At 35.7% G+C, this 17,546-nt stretch overlaps 1 protein-coding gene across 1 annotated transcript in view; it reads right to left on the reverse strand.

Annotated features, from left to right (window-relative positions):
* Window positions 1–17,546, reverse strand: part of NAV3 (neuron navigator 3) — a gene marked incomplete at its 3' end in the record, with an annotated part of 387,672 nt that overhangs the window by 49,947 nt on the left and 320,179 nt on the right. Inside the window, exons 21-23 of the mRNA XM_080811183.1 lie at window positions 15,967–15,990; window positions 13,406–13,483; window positions 4,787–4,870 (exon numbers count right to left, since the gene is read on the reverse strand). Of these exons, the coding sequence (XP_080667309.1) occupies window positions 4,787–4,870; window positions 13,406–13,483; window positions 15,967–15,990 (186 nt within the window). The remainder of the gene's footprint in view (window positions 1–4,786; window positions 4,871–13,405; window positions 13,484–15,966; window positions 15,991–17,546) is intronic.

Raw genomic sequence — 17,546 nt, forward strand, 5'->3', positions numbered from 1 at the left:
GGCAGAGAGAGAGAGAGGGAGACAGGAAAGCAGGCTCCCTGCTGAGCAGAGAGCCCGATGCGGGGACTCGATCCCAGGAGTCTGGGATCATGACCTGAGCCGAAGGCAGAGGCTTTAACCCATTGAGCCACCCAGGAGCCCCCAGAGAGAGGATCTTAAGCAGGCTTCACGCCCAGCAGGGAGCTGGATGTGGGGCTCAGTATCACAACTCTGAGATCATGAATTGAAATCAAGAGTCAGACATTTAATCGACTGAGCCACCTACGTGCCCCTGTGCTCTGACATTCTAACAAGACTAACGTAGTACACCTTAATATATGTTCTAATGGCCTCTGGCATGACTGCTACAGGGAAATAATTTGAAAGTCTTCTAATTATCAGTGAGTATAGCCTTAGTAAGTTCACTGTAATTTAGCAGTAGTTCTGAAAAAAATTCATTCATAAAAATACAGACTTGTAAAATTCTTGCCATTTTGATGACTTGCATTACAGGCTTTGTCATCTGGCATTCTATAAGAAAATAAAGTGCTGAACAACAATTTGAATGGCATTTTTTTTTCCAGTTCTGACAAGGATGGTACAAAGGTCATACCACTCCAGATGCAGAGAAAAAAAGTTATTTTTATCACATATAATAGATATCTCAGGCCATTAAATCTTCATTCTCTCAAAGAGTCTTGATGGAGAAATGCTAATAAAGAGACAAGAACCATAAATCCAGGCAAAATTCTTGATCAGACTAACTCAGTGTCGCCCTCTGTTGAACCTTAGGTTAGGTATAGGGCAATACTTAGAGACAATTTCTCTCTCCAGCCAACAAGCATTCATGACAAGTATCTCAATTTTTCCTACTTACAAACTTACTATTACGTAGCACGTAGCCTTCCAGTGGCTACTGAGGATGCTGTTAAATTGTCAGGAAATGCTGATGAACTGATCTTCATTAACTAACTTTTATCATGCTAGTTTAGAGTCAAAAGCCTTGGAATGGCTCCTTGTTTTCAAGGACCAGATTCCCTAGACATCTTTCTAGCCTCAGTTTCACATTTTCCCTCTCCACATCCCTTAATGTCTCCCTTCATATCCCTCCTTGCTGCTCATGCTCATGGTGCCCGTTCATCTACGACACGTAGCCCTCCATTTTCCTGGAATTAATCTTTTTCATCCTCCTAGAGCCCAAAGGGCCCCCTCCGTGCCACCTCTACTCCCATCTTCCACCCTTGCCACCTTCCACCCCTTCCCCTACTTCCATCCGTGCCATCTTCACTTCTGGAACCAAAGTCAAGATGCGGTGGTCCCCTGTGAGCCTGCTCAGAACACTGTATTATTATATTTCCAATGGCACCCCAAATTTTTTGCCTCCTGAGCAATTCATACATGTCTTTTCTTTCTCACCAGGCTATAAATGTGTAAAAGCAGTGCTCTGGTAAGAGAACCAGGATTCCAGATACGGCACCTGGGAACAAGGAAAGATTTTAAGACACTATTCAAGGAAATGGACTTGGTCTATAAAATCAAGCTAAAATTTTGATACAGCTTTCAGACTATTAATGCCACATGATTGTTGAAAATCATACTTTGAAGCCAGAAGAAGTCCAGACACTTGGATTTGAGTCCCAGCTTCATTTACACTTAAGTATGTAAGCCAAGAACATGTAACCATCTTGGCTTTTGTTGCTTCATGTGTTAGCATCCCACCACCTTGCCTCCCAACATCCTCACTCTCAACATTCTCAGTGGTGCTTATCTTCACCTGAAATCCTGTATTTTTAATCCTAATCTGTCACCCATTAGAAAATCAATTCTATTTTATATTATAACCAGTTATAAACTAGGATGTAAAGAGGATGTGTGTGTATGTGTATGTGTGTGTGTGTGTGTGTGTGTATATATATATATATATAATACATACTTATATTATATGTAGTATATGTTACTTACATATATATATTTCACTGCTGAATTCTCACTAGCTAGAGCCTTCTCTCATACACAGTAGAAATTCAACATAGCTTTGGTGAATGATTAAATGGACAAATGAGCCTTGGAACTCGAAGAACAGAGTTTCAAAACCTCTGCTCTATATGTACTAATCTTTTTCCCAGGATTGTTGGATCACCAGAGAGCAATATACCCTTTTATCTCAGCTCCCTGAAGAAATGACTTTACTGAAATATGATTAAATGTTATGCCCTCAGCTTTTAGAGAAATGTCTATTTGAACAGAGATTTTGCCTTTTGTTATTCCATGACCCCAATTTAAGAAACTTTACAATAAATTTGTCCTTGAATTCAGTGCCAAAAAGTTTGTCTCTTCGATCTAAATTATGCTCTTCTGGTCAGAAAATGAGAACAGACAGGCCAAGCAATCTCCCTTTGTGCCTTAGCCTCCTTGACATTCAACTCCTTTCAGTGCTTTGTGGTACCGATTACATAGGCTCAGGCATCTTGTTACATACATTCCTCTGCTTGTTTGCACTAGATTCTGTTATGGAATTGTGCCATTTCATATTGCAATTAATTTTATGATTCCCAAAGCCACCTTGGAAGTACGCAAGTTATAAATCTCAGATTAGTAAAATAAACTACTTACTAATGTTGTTGTGTGTTACGGTTTGCAATGAGACATGCAATCACTTTATTTTCAGTTAAAAAATGGCAAGGCAATTTCAGATACCATGATATCTTCTGAGAAAATTTTATAGCTTTGGCAATGTTCCTTTATGGTTAATGTGCACACAGTTATAAAATTCCGTGTATTATACAGATACATTTAAAAACACTCAGGCATTATTCAGAGGCATTACAAATTAACAAATGCATCATAGTTTTTCAATATCTATGAGAAGTTTAACTTATAAATATAAAAGAATCGAAGGAAATATGGGATGGTAAAAAATGCTAATTTTGATTTCTTAAAGACACTGAGACTTGAATACTAACCATGATTTTTAGCAAGACACTGGCATATGGCCAATGATGAATTTGGTTTAACCTACATTTTTTTAAGGGAAAAAAGGAGGAAAATGTAAAGAAAGGTAACATTTTTTTTTGGACTATCCACTGTATGTGGCCTTAGATAGTATCTTGCTTATTCCTCAGAGTGATTCTGCAAGTAGTTATTATAAACATGACTTCTAAAATGATGACCGTGAGGGTCAGCAAAAGAAGATTCGACAGCTCTTAAGAGGTTCCCCAAGATTCATACTCAAGCTTCCCTGGGCTCCAACATTCATATTCTTCCTCACTCGGCTGCCCTAAATGACCTCGTCATCCTGTTTGCTGAGCTCTTAGGTTACATAGTGAAGTGGTAAACTGGACTGCTTCTCTCCCCTTCAAAAAAAGATGAAGATAAAATTCCTGTGCTCAAGAGGCATTTGTCACCTTCCCTTACAGAACAGGTTTGACAGAGATGGACAGTATTCTCTTCCATGGGCAGGGGAAAATCTCTGAAATAGGAGAATGAAGATAAGGGCAAATAAAACAGAGTTTGCTAATTACACCAGGTTAGTACAGGAATATTTGGTTTTCTCCTGAGTTTAATTGGTCTGTTCATTCAGGTGTTTTTTTTTTTTTAACTTAAAAAATGGTAAGCTGACAAAATGGTAACATATACTAGTTCTCTAAAGCTAATGACATACTTTACAGAACTGAAGACAAAACTGAAGCCATTTCTAAGGACAGAAATAGGTACTGATTCTGAAAATATCCAAAGCTTACTTGATTTTGGATCTCTTTGGAAATTAGACGAAAACTATGGATGTCTGCTCATATTATGCCCATATGCAGTTTTTAGAAATGTTTCCATATAGTTTTAGAGACTTCCTCTGTCTCTTACACTGATCCAAGGTCTCAGGTCAGGGTTACCAAAATAATGGCTGAGAGGTAGTTACTGGTCCTCCCATGAAAAGTGTCCATATTCTTTCCTGGCAATATGAACCTTTTTGATATGTTTGCCTCATGAACTAAATTCTCTGTTTCTTTCTTTTTAGAATTCCTTCCCCCCTTCCATAAAACCCTTTGGGTTTATTTTAAGATTTTTGATATGAGTTAACTTTATTTTTCAAAGACAGCAATCCCAGATGCCAACGAATCCCCATTACTCCAAAAGGACACAAATTTTCATTTAGCATTTTGTATTTCTAAACTTCAGCTCAGGATCAGTGTTTCAGCCTCTTGTCCCACAGATGCTATAACGTGAGCCCCTTCCTTTACAGAGTCCTCACCTTTCTCCAGACTTTCTCCACAGCTATCTCTGCTTATAGCCATCATCTGTATCTGGGCTTACAGACCACGAGTTTGTGAAAATTCTTATCGCAGTGCAATTCTTGTCAACTGTATAACAAGTTGTTCCTAGAATATTCTAACTCTTCTCCTATACAACTGTTTCTCTTCCTTAACATTGGTATTCTTTTAATACCAATTTTACTCCTGGTCCAACCAGGAGTAAAATAATAGACTGCCTGGGAAGAACTTTGTGTGTGTGTGCCTGTGTGTGTGTGCATGTGATGTGTGTGCTCTGCTATGGGTTAAACTTTAAAAATGTCTTTTAAAATGTCTTTAAAACTTTAAAAATGTCTTTAAAAACTTTAAAAATGTCTTTAAAAATTATGTCTTTAAAAATTAAAATCTTAAAAGAAAAAGTATTATCTTGTCATTTTCCAGTTTAGTGTGTAATGTATCCTCTGCCACATTATGTTTAAGGAGCTGCCCCTCATGAATTGTTTAAACATTCTCTGCAACTTGCTGTCTTATTTCAAGCCCCCCATGGCAATTCTTGGACATACCTTCTGTTCTGCTGTCATGGTTAAACTCTGCAGTCGGCCAGTCATATTCCCTAAACTCTTCTCAAAAGCTGCTACGAGGTGAGCCTGGGAACAAAAATGGAAGGAACACATTTTGAATGTCAGAACCTTATGTGGATGGATGACAACTCTTGATTTTATAAAATGCTTAATTTCAGGTATTCTAACTCTTTAAGTACTATGACCATCATGGTTAGCTTTCAATGACGACTCTCCTTCAATGTAAATCTTTGTTTATGTCATTTCTAAACTTCAGTTTAAATTCAGCGCTTCCATCTCTTGACATTTAATGTGAGTTCAACTTCTGAAAAGGGATGGTATTTTGCAAATAACAACACCTTCTGACTTGCATATCACAGAGGATTTGACACCCAAATACTGAATAAAGTTCTGAGTTGCCAAGTTTTTAGACTTGAAGCTCAAGAGGAGGCCACTGCCACAGTCAATGGACAAATGTTTCTCATTTTTATACCTGCATGATGACCTTTGGGGATATTGTTAGCTCCTTGATTGTAATGATCCTCCCCTTCAAGTGTCAGACATCTGCTGACAGCTAACACACGATCTTTCCTCTTTTTGTGTGTACAAAGCATGGAATCAGAAAGAGTTGTCTTCACTTTCCAAACTCCTTTCAATAATAGGGCTTTTACTTCTACTTTATTCCCTTCAAGTAAGGAAGTGCGGGGAGGCCAGCTAGAGATGATATTCAATCACATTTTATTTACGTTTTCATGGCTTTTGGGTTTTATTTTAAATCTGAGGGAATTATACATATTGAGGTATAAGACACTAACTCTTTTGATTAAGAAGTATTTGACAACCTTTCAGCTCTTGAACAGGCCAGTTTCTGTTGGCATGCCATTATCCAACAGCTTCACCCACAGAATATTAAGCATGGAGAGGTGCTTCAATCTCTCTGTTGCTGGAGGAGAGCTACAGGTGCCTTTTTAAAATTTTTTTATTTATATATTTTAATTAACATATAATGTATTATTTGCTTCAGGGTACAGGTCTGTGAATCATCAGTCTTATATAATTCACAGCATTCACCATAGCACATACCCTCCCCAATGTCCATCACCCAACCACCCTCTCCCTACCCCTCCCACCCCCCAGCAACCCTCAGTTTGTTTCCTGAGATTGTGAGTCTCTTATGGTTTGTTTCCCTCCCCAGTCCCATCCTGTCTTATCTCAGACTGATCGAATTTTATTATGCCCTTACAAAGATACAATGATAGAACATTTTACACCTTACATCTGTAAAAAACTATATGTGTCAGGGGTGGGGAAATTTGGCAATCCTTGGCAAAAGATTAATTTTTTAAGAGAAGGGAGTAAAAGGACTTATTAAAATACATCACCTTGTTACTCTAGTAGAGCTGAAAGGCTGAGGTAACTATTATCAGACAGATGCCAGGAGTCCCAAGAATTAGGGCACTAGAAATTTATTCCATTAGTTGTAACAGCTAGAAGTTTATTCCACTACTGATAACAGCAAGAAGTTTATTCCATTATTGGTAACAGCTAGAATGTACAAGTCTCTTTCATTAGTATCACATATAAAGGCGTCTTTGTTCCTAGCTCTGAGCTTATCTTGTGCTCCCTTTCTTTTCCTGACACGACAATATAAAGATCATTTGTGAAGAATACTTCAATTAATCTTCAGTCCACCAGTACAAATCTTTATTCTTTTTCCACTCTCTCTTGCCTCCATCTCCCCACCCCCCGCCCCACCAACTGTCTCTCTCTCTCTCTCTCTCTCATACACATACACACACACACATGCACACAACCTTGAGAATTATACTCCAAGGCTAGTTAGCAGATTTATTAGGATAAAAACACTCTTTAAAAAAAAAAAAAAAGAACAGTATCTCGTAGTTTAAAATGTTTCCAACAACAAGGAATATTCTTACATCAGATTTACTACATCAGAGATTAGCATAAGGTTATGTTCCATTTTCTCTCATACATAAACTTTTTTATTGTAAAAAAAAATTTAAGTGAACAAAACCATATTAAACCATATTAACCATATTAAAAGTGAACCAAATGAAAATGCACAGCTCACTGGTTTCTCAAGAAGTGAACATTCATACACTCACCAGCCATGTCAAGAAGATTGTAGAAGTTCTCCCTTACCTTTCCCCTATCTTCCCCTCTCCCTTCCCCAAGGATAACCACTATTATTGTCACATTTGTGATAATTATTTTCTTACTTCTCTTACTTCTTACTTCTCTACTAAGCTTGCATTTCTAAACACTATGTTTTAACTTGTCTATTTTTAAAACTATCAGAGTGGAATCATATGCCACAATATTTTGGGGACTGTTTTCCTTTTCTTAACATTGTGTTTCTGAGATTCAAACATGTGGTTTGTCACAAGAGTTAGATTTTTGCTGGAATGCATTGCTTTATGTGATTTATAATATATTTGTCCATGATTGACCATTTGTGTTGATTCCCATTTAGGTTATTAACAATAATCCTGCTGTGACTATACAATGGGTTACTAAATCCTAAAATAAAATCTCTCACTGTCTTTTAGAATAGAGAAAATTCTGGCTGGAAACCACTGTTAATATGTACTAAAAGAAATGCAAGATTCTACTCAATATTGCAATTTTAATTCTCCCAAACAACTGTACAGCTTAATTATCAGATATACAAACTTGAATGTATAAACTCGGAAGGAAATTTTACTTTTATCTTCTATGCATATTTTCTCAGTTAAACAGGAGTTAAAATATTACAAAGAAAATAGGAATGTGAATATGCTGAATAAATAAACTTCCTGTATTTTGTAGCTATTAGTTAATACAAAACGTTCACTATGACAATGTCAGTTTTCAATTTTTGGAACATTGCTGTTCATTAATTACTCATATGAAAATGTTAAGTGGTTACCAAAGAACATTTTAAGTCACATTATTCTCCATGAAAAATATGTTGTGAGTATGTTAGTGAAATACTACTTTAAATTTATGTGGCCTTGGCTTAGGTTTTCAGATTAACTTTGTTACTTTGAAGGTAATACAGGTTAAATTTCTCACCAATTGGATTAACGGAAAAGGAGTCCAAGAGACCAATAACAGAAACCATTCCTACTAGTGATGATCTTTATCACCTCAGTGGAGGGAAAATGGAAAGTAAAACCAATTGATCTAACAATAGATCTTACCTGAAAAACTTAATAAAATGATGACTTTTTTAAAATTGTGGATTTTTAGAGGGGCTATTGATCATGGTTTACTTGCTTCTGACTTTTTCATTACCGGCTGCATAATTTTCAAGCCAGAGCAAAATTATATCAATATGATACAATTCCTGACTTGTGTTAGGTGAAGTTTGTCAAAGGAATAAAATAGACACGGACGGATATTAGTTAAGGGAAGGTATTTCTAGTACATACTGTCTTTAGTTTTAGAATCCCATAATATAATCTGAATCTTTACATAAAGAGAATTATTGTGCTGCTAAACGGTAAGATGGAAAATTACGAAAAGTGCCTGCATTGTACTCATTCACCCAGAATTTAGTGACAGTCCACCAACCAAAAAAGATATAGATAGATTTATATGGAGATGTATATAAATGTGACTTTACATTTGAAAATCAATAGATGAACTGAAAATGATTCTGAAATTATCATAAATAAGGTTTCACATTTCTTTTACACATTATAAAATCGTTCCTTCAGTGTTTGTCATTGTTAATATGTGCAAAATTGTTTTCTGTAAAAGAAGATGCAGAAAAGCAAGAGTAACTGCCAGAATACATAAAAATATCAAATAGAGCAAAAAATAGGACACAATCCTAAACAAAATAATACCCGAGAGATTTTTGGCTAAAAGACATATGTGCTGAAAGGAAAAAAAAAAGTACCCTTTGTTTTGTGACATATTCATTCAGTGGTATCTTTGAAAAATGGAAATAATAACGTCTTAGTACCCATTTCTAAATATGTAAGAGCTGAGGTTCATAAACAAAATATATTAGAACATAAACTAATGCTCCCCATCTGACTTGGCTGTAGGGAGGTGCAGGTGAGAGGCCAGAGGGCCCCTGGCTGACTGCATGATATGACCATATGTTCACAGATGCTTGCTGGGGCGCTCCTCTTTTCTTCCTGTTCATAGGTGGGGCACTGATTCAGGGAAGGTTGGACAGCAGTGTCTGCCAACATACCCTCTCTCCTTTCTAAAAACATCCTAGTAGAAAGGGCTTTACAGAGAGTCCTCCAGGGGCTTTCTGAAGCTCTAATCAGAGAACTTCAAAAGTGGATGGGAAGACTCAGTGCACATTCTACTGAATGAAGGTTTACTTTACCAGTCAAATGAGGAGTGAGTTGGTTGGACACCTTCTAACTTACCACTGCTCCTTTTTTTTTTTTTTTTTAAGATATATTTATTTATTAGAGAGAGAGAGAGAGAAAGCAGGGGGAGAGGGAAAGAGAATCTCAAGCAGAATCTACTCTGAGCACAGAGCCCAACATGGGACTTGATCTCATGACCCTGAGATCATGACCTGAGCCAAAACCAAGAGTCAGATGCTTACCCGACTACCCTATCCAGGCGTACCTGCTGCTGCTCCTTTTAACCAAGTGGGGAAAAAGCATTTTAGTAGAGAAGCAGGTAGGTTTCAAATTTAAAAATTACAACATGGATTATTTTGTGGACTCTTTATAAAAAGATTATTGCCTGGCCCAAACACAGATCAACTGAGAGATTAACTAAAAAAAAACAAACAAACCCAAATTAAGGAAAATCATTTTAGGCCTGATAGAGTGATTAAATATTGAGTAAAAAATGAATATCTAGATACTTAAATAATCATTAAATTTCAAAAAATAATAATTAATAAAGATCATGTCTCAGGGCACCTGGGTGGCTCAGTAAGGCGTCTGCCTTTGGCTCAGGTCATGATCCCTGGGTCCCGGGATGAAGCCTGGCATAGGGCTTCCTGCTCAGCAGGTAATCTCCTTCTCCCTCTGCTTGCCACTTCCCTTGCTTGTACTTGCTCGCTCTCTCTCAAATAATAAATAAAATATTTAAAAAATCATGGCTCTTTTGCGACTTCACTTCTATACAATAATGCTCATTGTAGTGATCTTATTTAATCAGAAAGTAAAAGGTTTACTCTTTTACTCTAAATAAAGGTTTTGTCTAAATAAAGGTTTTACTCTTTTAGTCTAAATAAACTAAAAAAATACAAGGTTTATCTCTCCTTCCAAATAGGATTACAAGGTTAAAAATAATTTTTGGCTTATTAAAGATTTCTGTACAGATAATTTCATTCAGTCTTACGATTAATTTAATTTCTGTATATGTATAATATATGCATATATTACACACATCAACAGATATTAGCAAATATCTGAATTTGTTACTTTGAATATCTGAACATATTCTCTGAATGAAATTTAAAAGCAGTATTTTTTAGAACTATTTTTTAGAAAAAATAAAATATTAACAAAAAAATTCTTTGATGATTCACATGCTCTGAGATCTAAAGTGACATTGTAAACCAAATGGTAAAAAAAGTAAGTTCATGATGATTTATAGTGAATAGGTAACTTATGAGTAATTCGAATTTCTAAATGTATAAAGATTATATGTGTAAAAATACAAATTGACATAGACATACAAGACCACTGAGTAGTAAACCATGATAGAAATTTATCATGGTTTGTTTTATCCAATGACATACAGAGGGATATTTTGGTTGTTTGCGATTGTTTAAAAAATAAAGTTGCTATATATAGTTTTTTTCTGTGGCTCTTAGGTGATTTCAGAATATTTATAAAATGTATTATGAAGTGAAAAAAAAGGTATGCAAAATAGGATATAATGTAGGCTCCCATCTGTGTGCAAAAAGCACTACTAAGGGTAACATAGATGTGGCGAGGGGAAGCTGGAGACATTTGAGCATTTTCTCTAAGACCAGCACTTTTTAAACAAAATCGTCTATATGACACTACTTCCTCTAATTCTGTATTCATTCCTTTTTCCATTATTGTTCCTTGAGGAGACATTGTAGATGTTTTTTTCCTAATAGCCCCCTTTCTCTATGATGTTATAATACCATAGATATGTGGGATACCTGTTTATATACTCTATGTGTAGTTGCTTTATGGATAAAAGGTGTAAGATTTTTCACTAAAACAACAACAACAACAAAAGAAACAATTTTCACCTCTGGTGGTAATGCCAATGCTCTGCTGAGAATATCTGAGGTAAGGTCATGAAAACACATCAGTGAAAATCAGTGTGGTCTGTATGACTGGAGCAGAAGTGGTAGGTAGCCAATGACTGACACCTTTAAAATATTTTTGCTCCTTTTCCAAACAATGGCACAGAGTCAAATTTCAGGACTGCTCCCTTATGTTAAAATTTGGTTGCTCCTGTCTATGTGTGTGTGTGTGTGTGTGTGTGTGTATGTGCGCACATATGCGCAAGCCTTTGCAAGTGTGTACTACGTATCTGTATTCATGGCTATAAAAACAGATCAATGTTGAAAGGAAATACAAGAAACTAACAATCGAACATTACATGGCCATAAAAAAGGATGAGATTGTGCCTTTTGAGACAACATAAATGGACCTTGAGTTATTATGCTAAGTGAAATGCAAATGAGAGAAAAGAGAAAGCAAATGGCGTATGGTTCCACTCATAAATGAAATCTGAAAAAAAAAAATGAACAAGCAAAAAGCAGGACCAGAACTATAAATACAGAGAATGAACTGGTGGGGGCCAGAGGGGAAGCAGATGGACACAGAGGTAAAGGGGAGAGGGAGTCACAGGCTTCAGGTTATGGAAGGAGTAAATCATGGGAACAGAAAACAGAGCATAAGGAATACAGTTAATGATATTGTAATAGTGATGTAATGAAAAGATGGTCACCAATTCTTGCAGTGAACGTAGCATAATGTATAAATTTGTCAAATCACTAAGCTGCACACCTGAAACTAATGTCACATCATGTGTCAACTGTTACCCCCACCCCAACCCAACAACTATATTTAGGAAGGGTATCTGAGGGAAAAACAAATATATTTTTTTTATTATATACTTTTTTTAGTTTCAGTTTTCCTTTTTAATACCATATGCACGTAATGCTTTTTAAATGGCAACAGTTTAAAAAATACTGTAAAAGCCCCAATTCCATAATGTAGAGAGGATGTTTATTATGCTAATATCTGCATATATAAATTCATGCGAGAGACATTTACACAATAAAGTAAAATCCTGATGAATCATTAAAGACATTTGCAAATATCTTCGTTATCCAAGGCATTGGGTCTGTCACTGAGCCTTCCTCATTGCAGATAAACCCAACCCAGTGTGTTTTTGGCATTTACACTTTCATATGTCCTCTTGGTAAAGATTCAGGAACCCAGACAGAGTATTGTATACTATTATTCATCCAGCCTATAGTATAAAATTTATAGCTCCTTCTGAACTATTTAAGACTTACTCTTAGACGTAAACTATAGCTTAAATAATTCCATTCTCTTCCAGTATTGCCCCCAAATTCTCTAAAACTATGAGTTTTAACAATCCCCCGACAACATCTATAAAAATAAATACACACAATCCCAAATGAATCTGATTCTCCCAAAGTTGAGAAGATAAAACCCATTCAAATACACTGCTAAAATGAATCTACAGTGAGTGAAATGACTTACTTACATGCTGTGGAAGTTATATTACACAATACTTTCTATCCTTAAAATCCCTCTTAATCAAGTCCTACCCCATGGGACTACACCTGCTCTCTCTTGCTATGTCATGCTTTGTCCAGGACATAGAGAAACCTCAATGAAGAGTAGGGATTGGTGAGGCAGATGAGGGTCCCAAAGCTACACCATCCAACTGAGCAGATTAGTGTTGAATGGATGTGGCAGGACATATGGCAAAACAGTGGGAGCTTCCTTACCCCTCACTGCTGCTCCTGACACTACGCTGCTTAGGACCAGGCACAATGCCACACATTCCCCTGTACTATTCTGCATCTGTTCTCAGGACTCCCTGGCACACTGAAAGATATCCAATAAATGTTAATATTATTGATGGTCCTTGTTGGCATCCTTTTTGCCATTCTCAATGGGTCAAACTGTTGTGAGAAGGCTGCCAAATTTTTTTTTTTTAAGAGAACTATCTCTCATTTACAGTATTGCTCGGATACCCAAATTTGGACCTAATTTTTTTGGGGGGGGATTTAATTGGATGCTTAACTAATTGCCCAGTAAATTGCACTGAAGATGTCAGGGCACATAGAATTTTTTATCTTCCAAAGTTAATAGCTATCAACCCTCAACCGTATGGTGGCTTGAAAAAAAAAATCTAAGGAGAGTAATAAAAATAAGACATAAGAAAAGAATGAACCCTTGAAACTGTTACTAATATTTCCAACTTTAGAAGAAATAAAAATTAACCATGTCAATTAGGGTTTACATTAAATTACTCAGTGTGCAGGAAAGTTTACCTTTATATGAGTGACTAAAGACTGTTTTGGGACATTTAAAGTTTGCAAAATTATCCCATTTACTACATACGAATCTGTTTTAATATATCAAAAAATAATCAAAAGTGACTTACATTTGCTGAAAGTTGAGATGTGAGGGTAGCAACTTTTTCTTGTGATGCAACCAGCTCTCGCCGCAGTTTGTGGATTTGCTGAGTGTAATTTAAAAAGATCAGTTCAATAAGCTAGATTTTTCCTTAAAACTAAGAATTCAATCCAAGAAAGCAAATACTATATTTCGCTCATGCAACGTCTTAATTAGTGTATCAGCACTAATTCCTGAAAAACCAAAGAAATGTGAACACTAGCTATATATATAGTAACAGTCAAATGCCACGTGTCAGGAGAGGTAAGTGACTATGTTCAAGGTTAGGACTCAAATGTGCGAATTAAAGGATGCTTGCTTGGTCCATGGTTCCACTTGCCTGGCTCTAGAATCAGTTGACTTTCTCTGTTGATTCTTCTAGCTCTGGGAATTAGTGATATTAAAAGTCAGGCAGTAAAATATTTTCTTTTTAAAAACTAAATATACATGTACACATTTCTTCTAGGTCTTCTTTTAGCAAAAAGTACTGAATATTCTAGCATGGTGTTTAGCATGGAGTTTTAGCAAAAAAAAAAAAAAATTCAGTTTTTTTGATGCACGCTTATTTTAATTTTCTGTAGTCTGGCAACTTCTCAGAAGCTGTAGATTATCCTGGAGTCACTGAAAGTTGGCTTATTTCCAGATATATTGAGTCCATATTTGAAAATAATTTTATTAGGTAGAGTTTCAATGACTAACACTAAGAGAAGCCTTCCCAAATCTTTATTATAATTCCTGTTATTCATTGAGTTATTATTAATTCAGAGAACAAATACTTTATAGATTACCTATAGTTTAAAACTGAGGGGGAATTCAGTAATACTGTTCAAATAATTAGATAAACCAACAAAATAAATATGCTAGTTGCCTTCCTCTTTAGCTAAGTTCACAGTGGAATAAAATTGAACCAAATAAAGATAATATTTCATATCGCATTTAAATGGTTAATATAAGCACTTTCTGCAAATAAATCTGCATGCCTCCTGTTGCTGAGACGTGTAAACAAAGATTAGTAAGGGTAAAACATCGACTACCATCTGAGGCTAAGTCTATAAGTAGAATTCTGGTCTCAAAGGCTCTTAGTTACTTAGATGCCAAACATTGCACTCTAATTCTTCTCACTTCTGCAAAAAGAAGTCTCTGTTGCCGTGGGTGGACTTTTGGGATACTGTCTCAGTTTGAAAGAGCATTCCTGACATAGTTTATTAACTGCCCCCCCCCCTTTTGTGGAAAAGAAATGGTAGTCAACATTGAGGAACTCAAAGAAAGTTGTGGACTTGAAGCTGTAAGCAGAAACTGTGGACACTTACATAATTTCACCAAATGTGAATCCATTTTGTTCCTGTTTTTTTTTTTTTTTTAAAGGAGATACACTAGCCCCAAATAGGACTTGACTTGCATTTGAATGATGACCACAGATAGTCCCAGAAAACAGACCATCTATTTTATCTTAAACCAATACAAGTCCAAAGAGCCTTTCTCAAATTAATAGTATCTATTATAAGATCCTTTATAATGTAATCTAGGAAATCTTTTAATAATGTAAATTATTTAAAAAAAAAAAAAAAAACATGACCCATTAAGGGGAGGAATGATTCAAGGAGAAGTCAGAGAAGTACTAATCAGGCAAATAGGCAACATTTGAATACCTCAGTAACCATATTATAACCAAATTAGAAGTGTTGTCCTGTCCATGTAAATAAAATAATCTAGGGTTTTTTTTCTAAACATATTCACTTTTTTGTATAGCAATTATAAAGATCAAATTGCTATAATCAATACTATTTTGATATTTTTAAACACGGCACAAATTTTACATAAAGCAAAGTAAGGCAAGGAGTTCCTTTGCAAAGGCTACTGCCAAGACACTGATTTTCTCTGTGGTCTGATTGCCTCACTGTAAGCCAATCAAATAGTCATTACCTCACCTTGAATAAAGGCCTAATTAAAGTCCTGCTCTCCTTGGGTAGGACAATTATTTCGCAAAGGGAAATAAAAAGAATATTCTCTCCAGGTTGCAATCTGATTTGTACATGTTTGCGACAAAGTAGTTGTGAAATGTGTGTGATTAGTTCCATATACCACAGTAGACATAAAGTGGCGATAAGAGAAGCAAAGTTCTGGCATGAAACTGATGGGCTGGGCTGCTGGTAGCTTCTATTGTGGAGGTCTGGTACCTAAGATTCAACAGTTTCAATAATCCTATGCAGTTAATCTCACAGGCGCTGGGGAAAGGAGACTACAATAAATGTGCAAGACCACACATTCATTCATTCAGCAGACTCAATGAGTGCTTAGTACTACAGGCAATTTGTTAGTTGTTGATCTCAAACTCCATTCTAGAATGTGAGAGGAGGGCTTGCTTTTAAAAACTTCCTTTCATTTTCTTTATGAGGAAATAACAAAGACCATTTAACAACTAGAGCATTTCTTCCATCAGCAGCACGGGAGAGCTATGCTACTGTATCATAGAGCCCTCCAGTGGTGGAAACATTCATTTCATCACAAATGTAAACAAAGCGTCAAATACAAACATGCTACAAACTTTACCTCTGAATGAGCTTTTTCTTCAGCCTGTAAAAGACAAAAGGTAAAAAATTATCTATAAATAACTAATGTCATTTTGCCCCACAAGTATAAATGAATCATTCCATTGTATAATTAAGATACTATGATCCAACATAAGACTAGTAAAATACATATGATAGTAAAATACATGTTATTTTATATTATTCTCAATGACTGATACTTACATTGTATTTATACATTATAATTATGATGGTATTATTATATTATCATTATGATAGGAACCTTTAGGGTTGCAAATTAATGATTCCTTATATATAAATGATATATTGAAAATGTAGGCCATTTGATTCATGGATATATAACATGCCTAAAAAGCGAAGTTGGAATTAAAGACAATGTTACTCTAAGATTCAGATTATAAGCAACAAAAACAAAAGTAGTTATAAAATTATACTCTAAAAAAGGAAACATCAGTTTTTTTCATACATATAATAGAAAATGCACTCCATGATATTAGGGAGATCTTCAGCCAAGACTTGGGAGTCAGAATTTCACTCTGTGATTTACATATCATTAAAAAAATGCCAAATAAAGCTGGAGAGAACATATTGACCTCTACTGATAGCCACAGAAAATCAGTTCATTAGTTTCTACCTTCTTTCACCGTCCCTAATGATGATTCATTAAGTTTACTGAGCTGCAAGTCAGCAAAACAGTAAAATGCCCAGTGTCAAGATGGTGATAAAAGTGGCTGGCAAATATCTTGGGTCATACACATTATGGCAATGAGGACTGCTGGAGGAACTCGCAGGCTGTTTTGGACTCAGCTGCAGAAAATTCCTAGCTCTGTTTTTCTTCTTTGTGCTGGGCTGCAAAACGCCAGAAAATGAGTTATGTGCACCATTACATTTGGGAAGCTCCCTTACTCTGGAAAAAGCTGGAGAATGAATAATATTGCTGAACACTACAAATCTGCCTGCTCCCTTGAGCCATTTCAAAGCAAAAAAAAAAAAAAAATCTCTTATTTCCTATCTCTCCTTTGGGGATATTTCCTGGTTAACTGATGCAGAAGTACCTGAACTACTTTTTATACCCCGCACCCTGCTTTTTTTCTACAGAAAACATAAAATAAAACAAAGGAAAATAAATAAAAAGATATTTTTATGCATAACCATTTCCTGAGTGTTCTCTTTCCTATATTTTCTCTACTCTTACAAATAATGTATAGTTAATAATGTAGTATTTAAATAATAGAGTAGTTAAACAGTAGAATCCTAATAGCCTTTATTAGGAAACCGTTTTAAAAATCAATGCTAGGGGCACCAGTGGGTTAAAGCCTCTGCCTTCGGCTCAGGTCATGATCTCAGGGTCCTGGGATCGAGCCCCACATCAGGCTCTCTGCTCAGCAGGGAGCCTGCTTCCCCCTCTCTCTCTGCCTGCCTCTCTGCCTACTTGTGATCTCTCTGTGTCAAGTAAATAAATAAAATCTTTAAAATAAAATAAAATAATAAAAATCAAGAAAAATCAATGCTAACATAAGACTTGAATATTTTACATCCCAACTTTAATTTTTAAGGGAAGATTTTACTTTTTTAATTCTA

Source organism: Martes martes, assembly GCF_963455335.1.
Source record: "Martes martes genome assembly, chromosome: 8".
Lineage (NCBI taxonomy): Eukaryota > Metazoa > Chordata > Mammalia > Carnivora > Mustelidae > Martes > Martes martes.